The sequence below is a fragment of the Xiphias gladius genome, chromosome 8 (assembly GCF_016859285.1).
Source record: "Xiphias gladius isolate SHS-SW01 ecotype Sanya breed wild chromosome 8, ASM1685928v1, whole genome shotgun sequence".
In the NCBI taxonomy this organism is placed as follows: Eukaryota; Metazoa; Chordata; class Actinopteri; order Istiophoriformes; family Xiphiidae; genus Xiphias; species Xiphias gladius.
In genome coordinates this window covers 13176714-13190130 of record NC_053407.1, presented here as the reverse complement: position 1 = coordinate 13190130, position 13417 = coordinate 13176714, and the positions used below count along the sequence as shown (strand labels likewise).

At 41.3% G+C, this 13417-nt stretch overlaps 2 protein-coding genes across 3 annotated transcripts; one reads left to right on the top strand and one right to left on the bottom strand.

Annotated features, from left to right (window-relative positions):
* Nucleotides 1-589: 589 nt before the first annotated feature.
* Nucleotides 590-3411, bottom strand: gdpgp1 (GDP-D-glucose phosphorylase 1). Of its 2 annotated transcripts, none has more exons than XM_040132016.1 (2): nt 3194-3411; nt 590-2609 (listed from the first exon to the last, which is right to left on the bottom strand). In XM_040132016.1, the coding sequence occupies exons 1-2, from the start codon at nt 3207-3209 to the stop codon at nt 1501-1503; spliced, it is 1125 nt and encodes a 374-aa protein (XP_039987950.1). In that variant the 5' UTR covers nt 3210-3411; the 3' UTR covers nt 590-1500. The 2 variants fall into 2 exon arrangements, with proteins under 2 accessions (XP_039987950.1, XP_039987951.1); XM_040132017.1 differs by having other exon boundaries at nt 590-2606.
* A 516-nt stretch (nt 3412-3927) lies between these two features.
* LOC120793383 (titin-like) lies at nt 3928-12249 on the top strand. The gene is made up of 4 exons (XM_040133405.1): nt 3928-4070; nt 4589-4703; nt 5363-11629; nt 11849-12249. Exons 1-4 carry the CDS (start codon nt 4050-4052, stop codon nt 11881-11883), a joined length of 6438 nt encoding a protein of 2145 aa, XP_039989339.1. The 5' UTR covers nt 3928-4049; the 3' UTR covers nt 11884-12249.
* The last annotated feature ends 1168 nt before the right edge of the window (nt 12250-13417 follow it).

The window sequence follows — 13417 nt, the reverse complement described above, 5'->3', positions numbered from 1 at the left end:
CACTAATCTCCATTGATCTGAACACGACTTTCAGGCTTGTTGGGGAGACGTTCGTACGTGTTGCATTTGGAGGTGCGTTTCCTGAGCGCAACATGTGGGCTAAGAAGAGTGTAAGAGTGAAGCAAAGCTTTACTAAGGCAACGTGAAGAAAGGGGGTGACTACACTTACACATCCCAGCAAGAATTACCAATGAATTTTCATAATGTGCATACTGAGAGTAATGTGATGTACTCAGTCTTAACAGCCCAGGTTTATAAGACATTTTCACAGCTGCCATTTTGACTTGTTATAGTAGTAAGAGCACAGGTTTCCTTTACTGCCATAAACCATGACATTGAGACCGTGAGCCAGCACCCTGAATCCAAAGCTGCTAAATGGAATTCAGCCAGTATTAACTTTATTATTTACACTTGTGTTTTTCCTACTGTGACATTTTGAAATGTTTCCTGCGAAAAATAATTATTATGTCTATAAGTAACTTCTAGAAATTCTTGCTTGGCCCTGACACCACCATAGTGCACCAAGCCACATGGGTGTTACCAACAGACTAGGCAGAAAATAGGGAGCTATTTTGGACACCAAAACAAATGCCTTGAATTATTTTATTTTATTTTTTTACTTTAGCTCCAAGGAGTCATGCTCAGTATCACACGCACTGTTGACAGCATCATCAGCGATATTCAGTTTACACAACTTTTCCATTAAATGATCTCACCCTTGTGACTTTCGCTTTTCTACAAGAGAAAAACAACACATTTTGTTTCATTTCAATTTTTCAAGGAGCTGCCTCTATTTATACGTGAACTGACTTCATCGGGACACTGTTCTAGTTGTCGTCCTGAAAGGACCCAGCTCTACGTCAACATCATCATTGCCTGGGAAAGTTGAACCTCCGTGTTCCTTCTGTTACTTTATTAATAAACATTACATTGTGCATCTTCATAGCAGATATTCTGACCGGTCTTCAGAAGAAAAGCAAAAGTGTAAAAAGTAACATTTACGATGGCTCTGTTTCATTCAAATGTACCAGTAAGCCGTGATGGTGCTGCTGCTTTGACAAGCTGAAATGAGCGATGTGAAAAGGTCAATGACTTACTTAACATACACAACTGAGAACTGGAACTAACAAAAACTAAATGCAAAACATATGTTTTTATATAAAGTGCTTTTGGCATTTTATTCGATACTAGTTTTACTACAACACATCTGTCAGACGATTAAAGCACACTTTTATTTGTAAATATAATAATGATAAATCTAAATATTTGTAATCCTCTTTATGGCTGAGTGGAAGCTTTGAAATGTATTCAGGATAGTGGTCGTGTGCACATCCAATGCTGTATTTAGGCTTTGTGCAGGACAGGTGATTCTGCAGAGCTCCAATGTGAAGATATGTTTTATTTTCTTAATTTATGTCACAGAAAACCTGGAACACTGGAAACTGTGAAATATATGTTGATTTGTAGCTGGAGCACAAGATTTAACAAGGCTTCCGTACATTATGAATCCATTAAATGACAAGTAAGCTGCTGTTCCAACCTGTGAAACTCCCGCTCAGGCAGAAGATACCTGTGAATGATATCTACTACATCTTTCTCAGTAGTGAGCTCATAGTCCTTCTTGCTCTTAAATGGTAAATGTCCAGCCAGCTCACATAGAGCAACGTTGAAGGCAGACTCCTCTTTGGCCCCGAAGCAGGATATTCTGGGCCATACAGCAATGCGAACACCTTTTCTTGAAGAGAGATTCTTTTCGTCCGGTATGCGATCACAGGGCAGACATCCTCTACTCAAGAACAAGTTGTGAGCAATATTACCATCCACAAGAAAGTCTGTGACTTCACAGACGGCTCTGGCAACTTTCTCCACCTCCTCCGATTCTGTGTAAAACAAAAACCCTGCAGGAAAGTCCAACAAGCGATAAAATCCCTTTTCAGGAGCCAATGGCTTGACTGGCATAGATTCTATCTTGAGCTCGTGGTCCAGGTAATAGCCATGTAGGTGTAAATGATTGACGGAGGCAAATGCTCCTAGACTGTTGAAACCCACACGGAAGCCAGGGTCGGAGCTCAGGAGCACAGATTCAATACCGACCTGGATTGCGGACCTGGTCAGAACCTGTGGTAAACAACACGATGGATTTGGAACGAAGAGACAATGTCCAAACTCCAAAGGACTGACATTGACCAGTACAACCATCCTACAGGGTTGATGCACCGGTCCATTGCCATGAAAAGCTGTGCCTCTCTCTGTATCTTTTATCATCTCAAATATGATTTCCTCTGGATTGATTCTGTTAAAATTAAACTGCCTGGCATCGAAGTCCTGCTGAATGCTCAGTATTTCCTGAGGCTTTCTTCTCTCTACTCCTCTTTGAATGTTCAACTGGGCCACATAGCCATGCGAACCCGGCAGGATACGTGTTTGTAAGTCACCCAGATGGTAGCGAAAAAGTCCCCTCTCCATTCTGTCCCTCCAGCCGGCTTGGATGGTTGTGTCAAACTTTGCTAGCGGCGATGCCATCCCGGGACTGTTCCCACTGCTCCGACGCACATCTGTGACAAAGTCCTGGTAGGTATACACAAACTGGAGCGGCATGGTTGGATCTGCTGGTGAGGCAGAGAGGTATGAGTTTGGCAATAAAGCTCATTGTCGTAGGTCAGTTAGGGGTCATCTTGCTGAATCATCAGAGAGACTGGTCACTCCGAGACAAGTGGACAGCATGGCTGCAACTTCTGATTATTCTGAATTATTGAATTATTAAAATGTCAGAAATCAGAACAAAGAAAAAGCCCATCACAATTTTCCAAAGCCCAGGTTGGCATTTTCTGATAGCTTGTCTTGTCCAACCAACGGCCAAAAACCCAATACTAGTAATATTTACTATCATTGACACAAAGAAAACCAGAAAGCATTCACATCTGAGAAGCTGGAAACAGACTGTCGCTCATACATTTTCTGTCACTACTTGATTAATCGACAAACTGGCAGTTCTACAATCGGGACTGTAGCGTAAGTGGAGGACAGAAACATTCATACTGACAAATGCTAGTGACAGACACAGACAGACGACTCTAGATCATACAAAACAAGCGGTCTAAAGCAGGGATACGCTGATACATAGAGACATCTGCCTCTCTCATTCATTGTTTTCCCATGACACATGCATGAGTTCATTTGTTAGTGAGCTCACCTTTTAAGTTTGACATCGTCTTGAAACAAACAGCAGATTAACGGCTTTTTTTAAAAAGCCACAACTAACACCTATTCATATTCGCACAATTTTATTCGACATTTTGCCCATATTTTTTCTTAAACCCGCTTTGCTAAGCTACCTAGCTTCCATAGTCGAACATGTTCTTCCTCGTCGGTGTTTTTAGGCTTATTTCCGGTCGATTTTTTCAGAACAAATGTTTCTGTAAAAGTATTTATCGCATAATCGCGCTGTAACCGTATTAAAATCGAGTCGATTTATTTTTACATTAGAGTAGTTACATTTTTCAAATGGCTTTATTTATGCATTTGTGTGCATTTTCATTGGTTAGTATTGAGAATAATAGTAAGGACAGAATCCCAATGGACATATATGATCAAATGAAAACAGGAGACATAGGCTACAATCGCAACATATTGACAAACAAGATAATGTTACATACACATTGCACACATGTATCTAACATTATACGATAAAAACATGGAGAAATGTATTTTCAAGATATCTGAACAGTAAAGCCATGTGGTAAACCCCCTATTACTGGAATAGTATGTGTACAATATTTAACTGTTGAGCAAGTTGCCAGTTTTTCCTTGCTGACCTATGTAGGCTCAACTAACTTTGAGAGCTTGAGCAGCGGGCCAATCAGGCATCACGGCTATTTTAGCCACTGCATGCTTTTGGAGATAAAGCAGGCAGTGATTGGCAGAGCTGTGTATGTCTGCCGCAGAGTTTTTAAGGATCACCACTGCCGAACAATTGCAACTGAACTAGCTGGATTTTAAATCACTATTACAATTTTTCATACATAAATAAGGGACAAGTAAGAGAAAGGATGGAAGCAAGCAACAGTGAAGTAAGTATAGTTGTGTTTGAAATTTTAATATTTGCAAGGAATATCTTAAAGGTTATTGAAATAGTACAGACAGAGTTGAGGGCACCTCAGAATTACTTTTTGTCTAGTGTTTTTTCCAAATTGTGTTTCTTACTTAAGTGAAATGGTTTAAACCTTATGAGAGCTGTAAATTTAGCTTATAATAGAGTTTTATCTGAAAAGATGGCAGTCTGCTCTGCCATGCCTGTTGTTATTTTTAACACCATCAAGAGTTTGTTACCAACACATCACACTCACTACAGTAAGACAGCCCACATGCTAGCTTGTTTAAAACACTAATGTTAGTGTTGTCACAATCCTATTATAATGACATTTTATAGCAGTTTTTTTTTAATGTTGTCATAAAGCCGTAGTCCACTTACAAACATCCAAACATTCCAGTCTCAGATAAAAGGGGAAAAAAGAGATGTATCACAGTGTGTGTTTGCATCACTTTCATTTCATTTTCTCTGACAGTTTTGTACCATTCTCTTTTGTAGATGGGAAAGAAAGCAGAAGATAAAGCTCATGCTCTAAATATAAATATGACACCGGACACTGATGCAGAGCTCACAGGAGGGACTTCCCATTCACCCTCCACACTCATTGTCCAAGGTATGTCAAGTATTCAGCCTATCACTTTGTAACCTACATAGTGTATATTCATACTTTGCTTTAAAATTTAAATAAAAACATAGTTTAAACCTATATCTATAATTTACAAAATATTTTTTAATATATTAAACAAACAGGATAAGACTCATAGGTAAAGTGTAACAAAATAATCTAAGTTCAAACATCCACTTACCAACTTTCTGGAGCTTTTAACTTCTCCTAACAGTGTTATTTATGTAAGATACAGTTGGAGACTCTAAGAAGGTAGTATTTAGACCTTCAAGCTTCGATTATATTGTTACCTATATTGTTACCAAAGGTCTAGAGTAAAATTTCATGCCCAGATAGGCCTATATTAAAAGTAGTTCAAGCAGTAGTTTCATGACATTCTTTAATAGTGTCAAAACGGTATTTAAAAATGTCCTCACACATATCTTGAAGTAATATACAGTTTTTTTTTTTTTTTCAGAATACACAAATTATTATCATTATATGCAAACCAAATTATCCATATTTTGATATGGATTCAATCAACAGATTGTTGTGTTTACTCAAAAGCATTTTCAAAAGTAATATAGATTGATTTGGCTTATCAAGAACCATATGGATTTTGCATTATTAATAATAATTATTTAACACTTATTCGATCTTCACACCAGGTTCGTCTTACACTTCTACAGAGACCGGACAAGACAACCCGAGGGTCCCACCTGGCCCTATCGCAGATAAGGAAAATGCTATTAAGCCAACACTCCAGATAACTTTTAACACATTCACTGTCAAGAATGGAGAAGATCTGAAAGTAGAGATCCCAGTGGTTGGGCACCCAGCGCCAAAGATTGAATGGAAAAGAAATGGTCAGGCAGTTAAAGAGACATCAAGGCTAGAGGTTTCAGCTACACCCTCATTAACAGTTCTTCATATCAGACATGCTGCCAGGGAGCACTCTGGCAAATACTCAATCACAGCAAGCAATTGTGCAGGGAAAGTTACAGGAGAAATCAGTGTGGTTGTTCTTGAAAAGCCGGACCCACCCACAGGGCCTGTGAGGATTGATGAGGTCAGTTCTGACTATGTTACCATCTCCTGGGAGCCACCCGAATACATGGGAGGCTGTCAGCTAGACAACTACATAGTGGAGAAACGTGAAATTACAAGTACAGAGTGGCAGACTGTGTCAGCAACGACAGTAAGAACTACAGTCAAAGTCACTAAGCTGAAGACAGGAAGTGAATACCAGTTCAGAGTGTTTGCAGAAAATCGGTACGGAAAGAGTACTGCAGTCACCTCTCCTATTGTAATTGCACAATATCCATTCAGTGTCCCCGCTCCTCCTGGCCCCCCATTTGTATCCACGGTTACAAAGTACAGTATGGTTGTTGAATGGGAGCCTCCAGCCAAAGATGGAGGCAGCCCCATCGTCGGCTATCACCTTGAACGCAAAGAGAAGAACAGCATTTTATGGACCAAGCTGAACAAGCTTGTTCTACCTGATGCTCGCTTCAAAACAAGTGGATTGGAGGAAGGCATTGAGTATGAATTCAGAGTATTTGCTGAGAATATTGCTGGACTCAGTTCATCTAGCAAGATATCTGAATGTTATGTGGCAAGAGACCCCTGTGATCCTCCTGGTAAGCCTGAAGCTGTTGTTATTACTAGAGAGAACATCACACTTCAGTGGGCAAAACCTAGGTATGATGGGGGAAGCACCATTACAGGCTATGTTGTTGAAAAGAAGGAGCTCCCGGCTGGCAGATGGATGAAGGCAAACTTCAACAATGTTATTGAGAATCAGTTCACAGTCACAGGTCTGACAGGAGGCCACAGTTATGAGTTTAGAGTTACTGCCAAGAATGGTGCCGGTGTTTGGAGCACACCTTCAGAAAGTGTAACCATCATCGCTCAGGATGTTATTGAAGGACCCACAGCATTCATTGATCCTAAGTTTAAGAGTACTATTGTTGTTCAGGCTGGTGGGACATTCGTTATTGATGCTGATTACTTTGGGAAGCCCCTTCCTGAAGTAGTTTGGCTCAAAGACGGAAAAGAAATTGACAAAGCCACACCGAGAATGGAGGTCAGAAACACCCTCACTCACACAACTCTGACTGTCAGGGACTGTACACGAGTGGATGGGGGCCACTTTGTATTGAGCTTGAGTAACATTGGTGGAACTACATCTATGCCAGTTAATGTGAAGGTCCTGGATAGGCCTGGTCCTCCTGATGGACATCTGAAGGTGAAAGTTGTCAGTGCAGAAAAGTGTAATCTTCACTGGAACCCCCCTTTAAATGATGGCGGTGCCTGTGTTTCCCACTACATAATTGAAAAAAGGGAGACCAGCCGTGTTACATGGACAGGGGTTGAAACTCATGTTGAAGCTGTCAGTTACAAAGTGACAAAACTGATGCCTGGCAAAGAATATATATTCAGAATCGCTGCAGTGAATAAATTTGGTGTTGGTGAATTTTTGGAATCAGACCCATTCATTGCACAAAACCCTTTTACAACACCTAGTGCACCTTCTACCCCTAAAGCCAGCGCTGTGACGGGTGACTCTATAGTGCTAACATGGGAAAGGCCAGAGAATGATGGAGGCTCAGACATTGATGGCTACATCCTGGAGAAACGTGACAAAGAAGGTGTCAGGTGGACTAAATGCAACAAGCGAAGACTTAATGATTTGCGTTTCCGATGCCCAGGGCTCACTGAGGGACATTACTATCAGTTTAGAGTACTGGCAGAGAATGCTGCTGGTGTGGGTGCACCCAGTGAGCCAAGTGACTTTATAAAAGTCTGTGAAGCTATATACCCACCTGGCCCCCCAACCAATCCTAAAGTGACAGACTACTCCAGCAGTACTGTGTCTCTGACCTGGTCAAAGCCCATCTATGACGGCGGAGCAGCCATCAGTGGATTTGTAGTTGAGATGAAAGAAACAGTAGAGGATGAGTGGATTACATGCACACCGGGCACAGGTGTAGCAGAAACAAACTTCACTGTGAAGAGATTGAGAGAAAATACAGACTACAATTTTCGTATACGTGCAATGAATGCTGCTGGAGTTGGAGAGCATGTGGATCTACCTGGCTCCATGAAAGCAGCTGAAAAATTGGAGGCACCTGAGATTGAGTTGGACGCTGCCTTGAGGAAGATCGTGACCGTTCGAGCCTGTTCTGCATTACGTCTCTTTGTCACCATTAAAGGAAGGCCAGAGCCTGAGATTAAATGGTCAAAGGAAGGTGGTATTCTCAGTGAGCATGCTCAAATTGAGGTAACAAGCTCCTACACAGTGCTATTGATTGAGAACGTGAATAGAAATGACACAGGAAAGTATGTGTTGACTGCTGAGAACTACAGTGGGTCTAAATCAGCATTCATCAGTGTGAGAGTACTGGACTCTCCTAGTGCACCAACAAACCTAGAGGTGAAGGATGTGAAGAGAGACTCAGTGTCCATCTCCTGGGAGGCACCTCTCATTGATGGAGGAGCAAAGATTTCACACTACATCATAGAGAAGAGAGAGGAGGGTAGAAAGGCATTCACAAGTGTCTGTAGCAGCTGTGTGAGAAACTCATACAAGATTGACAATCTCCAGGAAGGACACTTTTATTATTTCCGTGTCCTGGCTGTGAACGAGTTTGGGGCTGGACTTCCAGCAGAGACTGCTGAGGCCATTAAAGTGTCTGAGGCTCCTCTGCCTCCTGGCAAAATCACAGTCAGTGATGTCACTTGCAATAGTGTGAGACTCTCTTGGGAGAAGCCTGACCACGATGGAGGAAGCAAAATCACATGTTATATTGTAGAAATGCAAGCTAATGGAGATGACACATGGGTTATATGTTCAGAGAATAAAGCACTGGAAGTCACTATTAATGGACTGACAATTAGAAAGGAGTACTTCTTTAGAGTGAGAGCTGTGAATGAAAAGGGAAAGAGTGAACCAAAGTCTGTGTTGGCACCTGTTACCGTAAAGGATAACAGTGCTGAGCCCATTATTAATTTGCTGTCCAACACATTCAGTGTGAAGGCAGGGAACGATTTAAAGATTGATGTTCCATTCAAGGGTGAACCACCACCAACAGTAGCCTGGAAAAAAGATGGCAACATGCTGAAGGAGACAAGCAGGGTAAATGTGCACACATCTGACATATCATCTCAGATCATTATCAAAGATGCAACCAGGATAGACGTCGGTGTGTATGAGGTCACTCTGACCAACTCTGTAGGAAGCACATCTGCTGAGATTTTTGTTAATGTTTTTGAAAGACCTGGACCACCAAGTGACCTCAGAGTGGATGAAGTGAGCGCTGACTTTGTGTCTTTGTCATGGCAGCCCCCACATTATACTGGCGGATCTCAAATCAGTAATTATGTTGTTAAGAAGAGAGACACAGATAGCACAATATGGCAGACTGTGTCAGCTACAGTTGCAAGAACATCAATCAAAATTTCCCGTCTGACACAGGGTACTGAATATCAGTTTTGTATTGCTGCAGAGAACCGCTATGGCAAGAGCCAATTTGCTGAAACTGAACCTGTTGTTGCCCAGTATCCTTTCAAGCCCCCTGGTCAACCAACTAACCTCCATGTTGTTCAGGCCTCAAAATCTGTAATGGTCATTGCTTGGAGTAAACCGGAGAGTGATGGTGGCAGCACTATCATCGGATATCATATTGAGTGCAAAGATCAAAGCAGTATTCTGTGGACAAAGTTAAATAAAAGCTTGGTGACTGAGGACCAGTTCAAGGTAACAAGTGTTGAAGAGGGCCTAGTATATGAGTTCCGGGTCTGTGCTGAGAATATGGCAGGTGTTGGACCCTGCAGTAGGGCATCTGATCCTGTAGCAGCAAGAGACCAGTGTGATCCCCCGCGCAACCTAATAGTCACCAATATAACTAACAGCTCAGTTTCCATCTCATGGGATAAACCAGAGTATGATGGTGGAGCTAAAATAACTGGTTACATTGTTGAGCGTAAAGAGCTGCCAGGTAGTTGTTGGCTTAAGTGCAACTTCACCAACTTACTGGACACCTTCTTAGAAGTGACTGGCCTCACTGAGGGTGAACAGTATGATTTTCGTGTGATTGCAAAGAATTCAGCTGAACTCTTCAGTGCACCATCTGAATCCACAGGACCTGTTACTGTACGGCATGATGTAGAGCCACCCACAATTACCTTGGAGGACAAACTCAAACAGGTGGTGATTGTCAAAGCAGGAGACCTCCTAAGAATAGATGCTGACATCTCTGGTCGCCCCAACCCTACAGTTTTTTGGTTGAAGAATGGTAGAAATATTGGCACCAAGGGAAGGATTGAGATAACTGCAACAAATACGCATACCTCTCTACTTATCAGAGAAAGTGTTAGGAAAGACTCTGGACAGTATACTCTGACCCTACAGAACACAGGTGGCACCACGTCTAAAGCTATCACTTGCAAGGTCCTGGACAGGCCCGGCTCACCTGCTGGACCTTTGGAAGTGTCTGGACTCTCAGCAGAGAAATGCACCTTGTCATGGGGACCCCCTCACGAGACTGGTGGTGCTGAGATCATGCACTACATTGTTGAGAAGTGTGAAACCAGCCGTGTAGCCTGGACTCTTGTGTACGGTAACATGATGGCAACTACTTGTAAGATAACCAAGCTGCTCAAAGGAAATGAATACCTGTTTAGAGTGAGGGCAGTGAACAAATATGGGGAGGGTGAGACTTTGGAAAGTGAGCCCATCAGGGCCATGGATCCCTTTACTACTGCATCTTCTCCGACAGATGTTGAGGTCACAAGTGCAACCAGCGAGGCCATGACTATCTGCTGGAAGAGACCTGCCTCAGATGGTGGTAGCCGTATCAGTGGTTACATCATTGAGAAAAGGGAAAAGCAGGGTGTTCGCTGGGTGAGAGTCAATAAAAAGCCAGTCTATGACCTGAGAGTCAAAGCCTCTGGTCTGCACGAGGGATGTGAGTATGAATTCAGAGTCTTTGCTGAGAACGCCGCAGGGCTAAGTGAACCCAGTCTTCCGTGCCCACTCACCCTGGCAGAGGATCCAAAGTTTCTACCTTCCCCTCCAGCAAAGCCCACCATAGTTGATTCATCCAGGTCTTCAATCGCTCTGTCATGGAACAAGCCATTGTTTGACGGTGGAGCAACAGTTACAGGGTATAAAGTTGAATTCAGAAAATTAACAGAAGAAGAGTGGACTGTTGGTGTTCATAATACCGATAAAACAGAGTATACAGTAACTGGACTCACATCGGGGACAGAATATTTATTTACTGTCAGATCCATAAATAAGATTGGCATCAGTGAGCCTAGTCCTGAAACAGATCCTCAAGTAGCCACTGATAGAGAGGAGGAGCCCAGATTTGATATTAGCACTGAGATGAGGAAAACCCTACTTGTTAAAAATGACAGCTCCTTCACTTTGACTGTGCCTTTCACAGGCAAACCTGTTCCCAGTGTGTCATGGGACAAAGCAGATGTAGATCTGAGAGTCAGAGGACTCATCAACACCACCAGCTCCTTTACCTCTATCACAGTGGAACGGGCAACACGTGACGACTCTGGCAAATACACAGTCAAACTGCAAAATGTTGCTGGATCTGCCTCCTTGACCCTGAATGTGAGGGTTTTGGATTCCCCGGGTCCACCAACTCATATAACAGTTAAAGATGTGACAAAGAACTCTTCCACAGTTACATGGGACATCCCTGAGAATGAGGGAGGAGCTCCTGTCAAGAACTACCTTGTGGACATACGGGAAATCAGCAGAAAAGGGTGGACAAGACTCACAGACAAATGCCGCCGACTGTCCTATAAGGTATCTGACCTGGAGGAGGGAGGAATCTACTTTTTCAGAGTCACTGGGGAAAATGAGTACGGGATTGGTGTTCCAGCTGAGACCAAGGAGGGAACGAGAATGACAGGTAAAGTCTGAGAATAATAAACACATTTCATATAAATTGTTATATTTATTATAAATTTAAAAAAAACGTAATTAGAGTTATTGGATTGGTGCCTAAGTACAGTAAGATATAAAAGATGTTACAGAATGATTAAATATATTAAGCATTTACATTTATTTCATTGCACATTATTCTACTTGCTGTTTTAAGACTAATTCTGGTTGTATTTTTTTCTTTCAGATACAACAGATTGGGAGACAAATCCAGGAGCTTAGTTTGTCTCTATCCCGGTGCTGAGTTTTTCTTCTCCTGATTTCCCTATCAAGATCCTCATCTATTTCTCCTTTACAGTACATTCATTTTGGTAGAGTAGTTAGTAGTTATGAACATTTTAAGGATTGTGTTCAATTCCCCAAATATCTGTTCAGTTAGGGAATTCTCTGTGAATTTATACATTACCAAAAGCTTCTGTTTTGTAAGTTTTGTCTATTTTGTTTTTTGTAGTCATATATTATATGTAATATTAATGCCTAGAATTTTATTTACATAAGAACTGACATACGGATTTTGATTGTTTCTGCCATATTTGTAGTAAAACTACAATAAAAATTAGGATGATTTGAAAAGTTATTAGGTTTGCTTTGGACTTTTTTTAAATAAAATTCTACATTATACAAGAATAGAAACAGAAAAAATGAATCTATTTAAACAAGCCAAACAGTAAAAACAAAAAAAAAAAACAGAGTGATTAGCTATTGTACTGTAAAATTTTAAGTAGATGACTGGAACATCACTTAAGTATATCCATTTATTATACTGTTCATGCAATCAAATGGTAAGTGACATTAGAGATAGTTGTTACACACTACCTGGGCAGTTTTACTTTTAGTTAAATTCCTAAAAACTTTACTTATATCTTTACTTTTGAGAGAACCCTTTCATATTGTGGTATTCTGAGGTTGTTAAGGGATGGGTGGTGGTTAACAACATATACTGTTACTGCAACATCCCTGGTTCAATTCCATCAAGAAACATTTGTTGTGTGTCAAAACCCCCTCTTTCTCAGCTTGTTTCACTCCTTTGCTGGTACTCTAATAAAGGCACCCCCAGAATACTATTTTATTTTACTATTTTATTTCTTTAAAAGTATTTAAAGAATTTCATCTGTGGAACTCTGACAAGAAAACTGGTAACAAAAACCCTAGTAAGGAGTACCCTTACTTACTACCACTCTTTTTGATTTGTACTCAGATCCCTTATTTAAGTAAAAGTACAAATGCTACAATGTAAAAGTACTCCATTACAAGTAAAAGTCCTGCATTCAAAATCTTACGTAAGTAAGAGGTGGAGCAAGTTTTCACTACTTTATATACAATTAGCTGGTTTAGTTCAGTGGTTCCCAAGCTAGCAGTCGGGCCCCTCCAAAGGGCCTCATGATAAATATCAGGGGTAAAATGATTAATGGGAGTGGAAAGAGGAAAAACAAAGTTCTGATTCACAAAAACAGATTCATTTTTCAGACTTTTCTCTACTTTTGGTGTGAAATACTGGATAATTTTACTCCTGAGGTTTAACTATCTGAAGTAGAGATGGGAAATCACTTCTAATTTTTCTTCCAGAAACATCTTCCTGATCATACATCCTCGCCAAGGCGACCTGACTAGGGCTGATCAGACCCTGGCCTGTGCAGTAGCAGTAGCCCACGGATCAGTTGTCTTTAGCAAGAGCCATCTTGACTCTTTCTCAACTGCCTCTGTGCCGGTAGATGCAGAGCCTTTGTCTCTCTCCTGTGATTCCCAGTGCAGCGTA